Source organism: Anarhichas minor, unplaced genomic scaffold (assembly GCF_050575085.1).
Source record: "Anarhichas minor isolate MPS153535 unplaced genomic scaffold, ASM5057508v1 ptg000067l, whole genome shotgun sequence".
In the NCBI taxonomy this organism is placed as follows: Eukaryota; Metazoa; Chordata; class Actinopteri; order Perciformes; family Anarhichadidae; genus Anarhichas; species Anarhichas minor.
The window spans coordinates 5,197,501-5,207,060 of record NW_027466513.1 but is presented as its reverse complement, the minus strand read 5'-3'; the positions used below and the strand labels follow the sequence as shown (position 1 = coordinate 5,207,060).

At 46.2% G+C, this 9,560-nt stretch overlaps 1 protein-coding gene across 3 annotated transcripts in view; it reads right to left on the bottom strand.

The window, feature by feature from the left end:
• Positions 1-452: 452 nt before the first annotated feature.
• Positions 453-9,560, bottom strand: part of cttn (cortactin) — an 11,937-nt gene continuing 2,829 nt past the window's right edge. Inside the window, exons 5-16 of one of the 3 annotated variants that reach the window (XM_076078660.1) lie at positions 8,378-8,488; positions 8,088-8,142; positions 7,479-7,589; positions 6,714-6,824; positions 6,297-6,407; positions 4,910-5,020; positions 3,620-3,675; positions 3,472-3,541; positions 3,124-3,386; positions 2,748-2,853; positions 1,839-1,907; positions 453-1,655 (exon numbers count right to left, since the gene is read on the bottom strand). In XM_076078660.1, coding sequence (XP_075934775.1) covers positions 1,519-1,655; positions 1,839-1,907; positions 2,748-2,853; positions 3,124-3,386; positions 3,472-3,541; positions 3,620-3,675; positions 4,910-5,020; positions 6,297-6,407; positions 6,714-6,824; positions 7,479-7,589; positions 8,088-8,142; positions 8,378-8,488 — 1,311 coding nt within the window. In that variant the 3' untranslated portion in view covers positions 453-1,518. Of the gene's footprint in view, positions 1,656-1,838; positions 1,908-2,700; positions 2,854-3,123; positions 3,387-3,471; positions 3,542-3,619; positions 3,676-4,909; positions 5,021-6,296; positions 6,408-6,713; positions 6,825-7,478; positions 7,590-8,087; positions 8,143-8,377; positions 8,489-9,560 lie in introns of all 3 variants that reach the window. The other 2 variants (XM_076078662.1, XM_076078661.1) reach the window with 2 other exon arrangements.

The window sequence follows — 9,560 nt, the reverse complement described above, 5'->3', positions numbered from 1 at the left end:
TCCCGGGACAGAGGATGTCGTATGTGTACAGATTGCAAAGCAGATTTTGGGCTATACAAAATAAATTGAAATTAAAAGTTAATGTTTTAAAAAGTTATAGTATGTCGAAAGAAATCATAAAAACAGTCATAGTATGCTATCCTAATGACTTTTTTTCAACAAACTATACTATGACTTTAAGACTTTCTTTGACATAAAAAGTCAGTAATGTTAAAAAAGTAGAGCCTCATATTTCATGAAGTTGATTTAAGCCTCCTGAATGTTCTTATTGTACGTGTTTTGATAAAAGCTACAGAAATGAAAGACATAAAACGATCGGCATCAAGTTTAAATCAGTCCATTTCAACACCGTCACGTTTAACAGCTTACATTTGATACAATACTCGGCTACCGAGTCAAACTAATGATGAACTTATTTTCATTGGGATTAAAATAACGCACCACAAACAAGCTAATAATTCATAGTTTATTTATTGAAACAAAAAAAAGCAGGTAATGTGACTCAAGCAAACAGAAGTACAGATAAAAATAATGTATTTGAAAAGGTCACTTTTTAAATTGATTGAATACAAAACCCCGAAGATGAATCTAATGACGTCAGACAGACAGACAGACAGACGAGCAGTTTGTTAGAACCCTTAGTGTTTGGAGAATTCCCTCAACATTTCAGCCTCGGCGCTGGGAAACAAAAACATGTCTTCAAATCTATCATTTGTCAAAGCGTCATGAATCCTGATCTCTCTCTGTACATCTAACTCAGCATGATATCAACACTTAACCAGTAGAACGTACGGAGATGATTAAAGTAATACTATGAGCTGTAGTATTTTAGTATTATGGCCTCGTAACTCTGTGAATGAACATCTGCAAAAAGCAGGAAAGCTTATTTTTGATCATTTATAAAATCAGAAAAAGGAGATTCATACGACACGAAGCTTTCACTGAATTCTTCCCATCGAGAAGCGACGAGGGATTTAAACTCCTGCGCAACACAGCGGACGTTAGGCAGACAGGCCGAGGAAGCGAAGCAGCTTTTTGGTCCACAGTGGGATGAACATCGTGATCCACCTTAAACTGCTGCTTACGTTAAGGTGGAGCTACTAAACGGAGCAGTCGGAGCTCAGTCGAGACATTTCAAGCTCTTTTGCCGTCACTACTCTGGTCTTTGGTCGAGACTAAACATCCTCTAACATGTGAAGAAGCAACGATACCTGAAGTTGATTCGAATATATTATCCAAAATGCAACTTGTGGCTGCGAGGCAGGAAGTGAACTCAGAACGTCCACGTCACATTTTGTATCTTTAACTACTGCAAAGCCCAGAAAATGATTCTAAGGTAACTCCATCTGCTACACGGAGAGAAACTAAGTGATCCGAAAGAGGACAAGACAGAAGAGCCATGAGGAAAAAGGAGCAAAGGAAAGGAGGCTAGGAGACCTGAGGACGTCTCGCACCGAGATGAAGAGAGAAAAGACCAAAGTGTGGATTTGAAATCGTCTCCTTCCTCTTTTCTTTTCATCATTGCCGAACCTCCACGTAGTTGGCGGGGAAAAGGCCGTAGGCGCCTCTGCACACGCCTCTCCACCAGCCCTCGTCGATCATCTCGATGTTGGTGATGATGTCATCGGGGTCGAAGGATATCTCGTCTTCGCCGGCTGAAAAAACGGGAAAAAGAAATGTGACGAAGGAGCACGAGACTATTGTAGAGCTGAATTCAGTCAGTTCATCCGTTAAGTCGATCAACAGAAAATGTATCTGCCACAATTGTAATTAGCATTTATCCATTTTAGTCCTGGTGTAACCGAGCCCCAGACTTCATCCCAGACCTTCAGTCTCACCTGCTTGGTAGTCGTACAGAGCCACCGCCGTCACCCCGATGTCCTCGCCGCCCGACTCGTACTGGTCGCCTGCAAGAGGAAGACGGTTTGTTATCGACGCCGTCACGTGACTTCTGACCATGTCGGGTACTGATGTTGGAGGCGTAGCTACGTGATGCTAGCGCCCCTCAACATCAATGCCACTCGTTTCCCACCTAGATAGCAAAGAACATTTTAGAGAAGATATCAATAATTGGATGTGAATCTGTCTTGAGCTTTTGCGGCCACTGATATCATCGGAGACCGCCTCAATTTTCCATCTACCTACTACACCGATATCTGGACAGCTCACGTCTGTCTATATTGAAGGCCAATGCCTTTGGGTGAGTGCAGATTCATCCACCAGAGGGCGACACAGAGACAGAGTTTTTGCATTAGACGACTGGAGACGACTCAAAACCGGTGCAGACACATCGGAGTAGCAGTTAGCAGCGTTGATTTGCTCTCGAGCAGAACTTTTAATCACAAAACGGCAAAAGTGAGACATCATTCATGGTTATGGGTAAAGTGAAATTTAACTTTTTTTCCTCTTCTTCGGCTGCTCGTTTAGTTCTGGTGCATTTTAGGTGATTGGTGTTGGAATCGTGCCTCGACGTTGCTACATGTTCATCGTGTGGTGTTCCTAATTAACTGGCCATTGACTGTTTTAATATTTCAATGAACTGCCCGATGGACCAAAGACAATTCTCCACCTTTCAACTATGAAGCTGTACTCAAGTCTCAAGTCTGTCTGTTGTGCTTTTCTATAAAAGGTTGAGAAGAAGATGACAGCTGATTATTGACGACTGATAATCCTAATAAATGATGTATAGAGGATAAATACCAAACATCTGCTTGTTTCCGTACGGCGACCAGGTAAATGAAAGTCACCTGCTGGTGGGCTGGTCTCTTCGGGGTTCTGGTACAGGTCCTCCTCCTGGTTCGGAGGCACCGCCTCGTACAGATGCTCTCTGTTCTCCTCAGCTTCCGCCGTCTTCTAATGGACACAAACATAATCTGTTTAATGACTTCTTCTGCAGAGAGCACTGCTACATGCAACTAAATCTGGCTTCAGTGAGTTACGAACTTCCCTGAAGCCAGGAGGAGGTTCTCTTCAAACCAAGGAAGCCACAATATCAAGAAACATTAAGATGTGTGCTGAAGATCACAGACGAGGGCACCGTTTGTATTCTTGATGCTTGTATTGGAGGCTGACATTTTTTCCTGAAGACCAGCTTCTTTGTGTCACTACCGACACCAGACTCACCTGGTATGCCGGGGCGGCAGCTGGCTGGACTGGTGGGGTCGGAGTGGGACTGGGACTTGGACTTGGACTGGGACTTGCAGCAGCGGGGACGGGAGAGGGGGCCTTGGCCGTCTCCTCGATTTTACGGCGCGCCTCCTCTTGCTCCTGCTTCTCCTTGGCCTGCCGACGGCCTCGCTCCTCCTCGGCCCTCTTCCGGTCCTCCTCCTCCTTCTGCTTGGCGATGTTCTCGAAGCGAGCCTTGATGCTTCCCGTGCTGTTGGCGGCTGACGGGGCGGGAAAAAAAAAATGTGCAGAATGAAGAAACAACGTAACGAGTTCCGACTCAACCAACAGCTGACGAACGCTTACCAGCCTCCACGGGTTTGGTTTTCTGGTAAGACGAGGTCACCTTCTCCACGTCCTCAAACGTCCCGGCGCTCTGTCACACCAGAGACAAAGTGAGACGCAACTCTACCGCCGGCACACACACACACACGCACACACGGGCACTCCTTACCTTGTCCATACGGTCATTCTGGACTCCAAATTTACCTCCAAATCCTTTAGAGTAATCTGGTGACAAACGGGAGATTTAAAGAGTCAGTTTCTGTTCGACCCAACCACAGTCAGCATCACCAGAGCAGACCTGAGACGAGCATTTAGCCTCTAAACACGTCCTCCATAGACTTCACTGAGGGACACACTGATTAGAAAGGTCTCTGGTCTGCAGAGGTTCAGATGAAGCACACTGTGGTTGGTGGAATCAGAAGGACGGGTTGATGAGCTCATGCAAACCTGTAGGGAGGAGAAACAAAAGAGAACAGTGAAGGAGGGTCTTAACATAAGCCAGACAGGAGGGGGGGGGGGTCAAGCAGCCATCTTGGCTCAACCTGTGCTCTGGAGATCAGCCGTGAAACATCATGCAGCAGCATGAGGGCAGAAGCAAACAGGTAGCATGGAGGCGGAGCTGGAACAGCAGGTGGGATCAGTGAACACTGATTTATTAAACAGGGCCGCACCACGTGTGATATTTGAACTCTAAGCTTTTTTGGGGGTCTTTGATAGTTTGTTGTTTTTCGACCGCAGAGAAAATGTATGTTCTGAAAAGCTAAAACCAAATATGGATTGAAGCAGAATATTTAGTTGGATACAAACATCTCTTTGTTTCAATGAATTCTGATTGTTTTTTGGGACTTTCCAACGAAATGTTTGGATCACGTGAGTCTGAAACAAACCTGGAACCTAATTCTACAAAAAGCATTTTACTAATAATAAATATATTTATATAACTAATATTAGTGAAGCCTGATCTTTATCTGCAACTGTGCAGAAATAACGGCTTAAAACATTGAAAAAAATGGGAAAAAAGCATTTGAATGTTTTAGAGTTTGAAGGTCAGCGTTGTGAACGAAGCCCTCGTGACGACACGTTGTATTAATGTATGAACACCTCAGATAATGTTCCTCTACGTTTCTAACTCTGTGGTTGTTTTATAGGATATTTATATTAACTGATCGAACCAAGATGACGGATATCTGCAGCAGTACAACAGGCTGTGTGTCCGTCGCTTAACAGGAAACAGCCGGGATGAGAGGACGGTGCCAAAGAAAGAACAACAAGCTGGGAGGGAGGGCTCTCTGGAAACAGGGAGGGGGGGGTGATAACAGGGAGGGGGGGGTGACAACAGGGAGGGGGGGTGATAACAGGGAGGGGGGGTGATAACAGGGAGGGGGGGGTGATAACAGGGAGGGGGGGGTGATAACAGGGAGGGGGGGGTGATAACAGGGAGGGGGGGGGGTGTCTGTGCCTTTCTGGGACTCGTGCTTAGCCAGGCCCTCCTTGTGCTCATAGCCCAGAGCACACTGGTCCTGCTTCTCCTTCTCTACCCCATACTGCCCTCCAAACCCACGCTTATAGTCTGCAACACACACACAGACAAACACAGATATACACACACACACACAGATACACACACAGATACACACACACACACACACACACACACACCAGTTTTAAAAGAGGAAACTTTAAGGAAAACCAAATGTTGGTCACAATGTTCCGTTTCCAGATGATGGTAGTGTGCAGAGCAGGTCTGTGCAGAGAGTCGTCTGCACCACAGGAACCTCTGGTACCTGTTCTCTATTTTAACTGCCACCTCTCAGGAGAGAAGAACGTTTGGGATGTTCAGTGGCCGATGTGGTGCACCACGCTGCAGCCGTACGTACATGTTCTGAGAGCGCTTACCTTCCTAAGTGGGGCGAGAGGCTACGTGCAGTAAAGACTCGTCACATTGGGCCATAGGCGTCTGAGCAAGTGGAGCAGATGCATCCCGATTATTCAGTCAGTTCTGTTACTCCACTTCTTGTCTTTTTAATAAACTTATCAAATAGTCCTGTTGGTCCACTTTGAGTTCTCCTCATCTCATCCCTCCTCTAGAAGAACAATGCCTCCATTGTACAAACGCAGTTCAATGCAGGCTGCACTAAAGGTCTCAACTGCTCATCTCAAAGAGAATAAAACTACTTTTAACATGCTAGTGATGCTTAGCGCCAACAGAACGTCACTGTGCTGCTGCTGACATGCAAACAGGAATCTGAGCTGTGCTTTCACTTCTTCTTTCTGAGCTTTAGAATTCAACCGCAGATTGAGGAAGTGGTCAACCTCTGAAAGACCACATCAGAGCCACAATGACCCACATCAGAAGAACACAAACAGAGGTTCTCCTCCTTTAAAGTTCCATTTTCCTTCCAACAACTATAATCGACAGCAAACACAAATATTTTAGTAAGTTTTCCTTCATGGGAAACTGAAATTCAAAAGATTATGAATAATAAAACATTGACGATTAAATAACTTTCTCCAAAGCTGCACCAAGTTACAGAATCTTCTCTCAAAACAAAGCGTAAAATAAAAACGCTGCACAATACCGGACTAATAGCACAACATGAGCTTTATCGAACGTTTGACTTCCTCAGAGGAAGCGATAGATAGATATCTCACAGTAGACTCGTCTATCAAATCCATATGGAGTCGAGTATAAAAACTGAGCAGCTTCAGCTGAACCGTGTCTAGCCGGGTGCTTTGTTTTTAAGATTATTTTGGCATCATTAGTCCGATTGTATTAATATCATTACTCAGGACGTCCCATGAGCGTGCTCACTGATGGGTAATGAGACCCCTGTATGTGTACCTACCTTTCTGGGACTCGTGGAGCTGGGGTTTCTCCTGGTGGTCCCATCCCAGCGCAGACTTATCCTGTCGGTCCGTCTGCACTCCAAACTTTCCCCCGAAGCCCTTCACATAGTCTGCACACACACTTAAGAGTATCAACACTTTGATACAATCTCAAGAAAAATGGGGGGGGGGGGGGGGGGGGGGAGGAGAAAAGAAAAAAAGAAAGAAAGAAAGAGAGAGAGAGAGAGAAAGAGAAAGAGAAAGAGAGAGAGAGAGAGAGAGAGAGAGAAAGAGAAAGAGAAAGAGAGAGAGAGAGAGAGAGAGAGAGAGAGAGAGAGAGAGAGAGAGAGAGAGAGAGAGAGATGAGAGAAAGAGAAAGAGAAAGAGAAAGAGAGAGAGAGAGAGAGAGAGAGAGCTGTTCTCGTGATGACACCAACCTTTCTGGGACTCGTGCTTCTCCGTTTTGCCCTGGTACTCAAAGCCCACGGCGCTCTTGTCCACCTTGTCGGTCTCAACGCCAAACTTGCCGCCGAAGCCCTTTGTGTAATCTGAGAACACCACCAACGTTAGACAGGAAGCGGTGTGAGAGTGGTCCTCTCCACATGAGAGAAGATCTCTACACTTTGGTCAGTACAGTTTATCTGACGCGTAGTTTCTGTCAAAGTGTAAATTGAACGAACTAAGAGCCCATTTTGATACCAACAAAGCATATTTGAGTTTTGTGTGTAGATAGATAGATAGATAGATAGATAGATAGATAGAGATAGATAGATATATATGACGTCTTTAGAAGAGAAAGAAACCAGAAAGGGGCAACAAAGGAGATGTTTCAAAGCAAGAAATACAGATAATATCCCCCAGAAAACCAGCAGACTGATGACGCTGCCGTGTGTGCAGCGATCACCTGGATGAGATGGTATTATTCAACACTGTGGAGAGCAAACATCACATCACACACGCAACCGAGAGAGAAGGATGAAAACAAAGACAATGTTTGTGACGTTATCTGAGCAAAGGCTGAGGAGCGACGCGAGAGAAATGATAAATAACACGATTTGACAGGACCTGCACTTGTTGAGTCAGGCCAAGTTGTGTGTGTGTGTGTGTGTGTGTGTGTGTGTGTGTGTGTGTGTGTGTGTGTGTGTGTGTGTGTGTGTGTGTGTGTGTGTGTGCATTAGCCACATTGTTAGATCTGGACAAACCTTTCTGGGAATCGTGTTTCTCGGTCTTGCCCTGGTAATCGAAGCCCACTGCGCTCTGGTCGACTCGATCTGCCTGCACACCGTATCGCCCCCCAAACCCAGTGGAGTAGTCTACACAGGGGGGGGGGGGGGGGGGTCAGAGGTCAACAAAGCAGCCCAATTCCTGTCTAACAGTTACCGGCAGTAGCTTAGAGCTAAAGACAGAATCACAACACATTCAGTGCCGTCTCTCCGTCTTTGAATCCTCCACGGAGGAGAGTGTAGAATCTACGTGTCGTCCTGCTCGTGGTGCAAACAGAAGGTTGTTAGACTCAGTAGTGGCTCTACGGAGGAACCACTGGACTCGGGCAGATGTTCTGCTCCTGTGTGACGACGGCAGAGAGAGGTCATGAGAATGAAGCCAGAGCTCTGTGGTTCCCTGTGATGCTGTACACAGTGAATAAAATATGTCCACTTACATCCTCCGGGCTAAGATTCCACTTTGATCTTCTGCTGATGGAATATTTACTGATCAATAGTGAATTTAGAAGTTATTACTAATGTGTCCAGTCAATAAGAAGAGCTGCACGATCTACTCTCAGGAGTGTGTTAAACTGATCCAGACGTCACCTTTCTGAGAAGCATGTTTCTCCGTCTTCCCGGCGTACTCGAACCCAACAGCTGACTAGAGAGAGGGAGAGACAGAGAGAGAGACAGAGACAGAGAGAGACAGAGAGAGAGAGGAGAGACAGAGACAGAGAGAGAGACAGAGACAGAGAGAGACAGAGACAGAGAGAGACAGAGACAGGAGAGACAGAGACAGAGACAGAGAGAGAGAGACAAAGAGAGACTGTTTAAGTTTCCCTAACAAGGAACGTGACATTTCTTTTAGAAATTAAGATGTTGGCCTCTGGACATACCTGGTCCACGCGGTCCGCTTGCACTCCAAACTTCCCTCCGAAGCCCTTGGACGTGTCCGTCTGGGAGCAGTGCTTGGACAGCTTGCTCTGGTAGTCATGACCCACGGCCGACTGTGAAGAAACACAAGATAGAGACTGAAGGAAGAGAACCAGGAACATTTGAGGAGCCGGAGGCCTGAAACACAGCCAGAGGTTTGAGGTGGTGACGTCTGACTCATCACAGATGAACACAGTGTGGTGTAAACAGTGCTCGGTCATCACATTCATGCTGCCATGACCAGAGAGGAGGGGCGGGGGGGGGGGGGGGCACAGAGAGAGAGAGAGAGAGAGACAGATTATCGTCCTCTACCGACTCAGATCAGTGAGAGAGAAAGTTCATTCAGATTTGAGACTTCAAGATTTTCCTTAAGAACTCAACTTCCTCAAACTCAACTGTGATAAATCTGACATGATCATCATCGGTCCCAAATCCCTCACTAAAACCGGTCACAACTTCTGCCTCACCATCGACAACTCCACTCTGTCTCCGTCCCCACATATCCGCAACCTCGGAGTCATGTTGGACAGCAACCTCTCCTTTGAACACCACGTCAAACAAATCACCAGAACTGCCTTTTTCCACTTAAAAGACAGCCCGTCTCCGCCCATCACTCTCCTCATCTGCTGCTGAAACTCTGATCCACGACTTCGTCACCTCAAGAATCGACTACTGCAACAGCATTCTTCATGGCACATCATCTAAATCCTAAATAAACTCCAGTACATCCAGAACTCTGCTGCTCACATCACCCATGTTCTCCAGAATCTCCACTGGCTCCCCGTCCCACAACAGATCCAATACAAAGTCCTTCTCCTTACTCATAAAGCCCTCCATAATCAGGCCCCCTCCTACCTCACCGACCTGCTCCACCACCACACTCCATCCCGTCGGCTCCGCTCCTCCGATGCCTCTCCCGTCTCTTCCACTCAGGACCAAGCACCAGACATGGACAGAGCCTTCTCATAGCTGCCCCCTCCCTCTGGAACTCTCTCCACAAACACACCGGAGACTGCACCGACCCCTCCATGTTCAAACCACAAATCAAAACCCACCTTTACAGAACTGCTTTTGATTTTTAATGTTTGTAAAGTGTCTTTGAGAATTTTGGAAAGCGCTATATAAATAAAATGTATTATTATTATT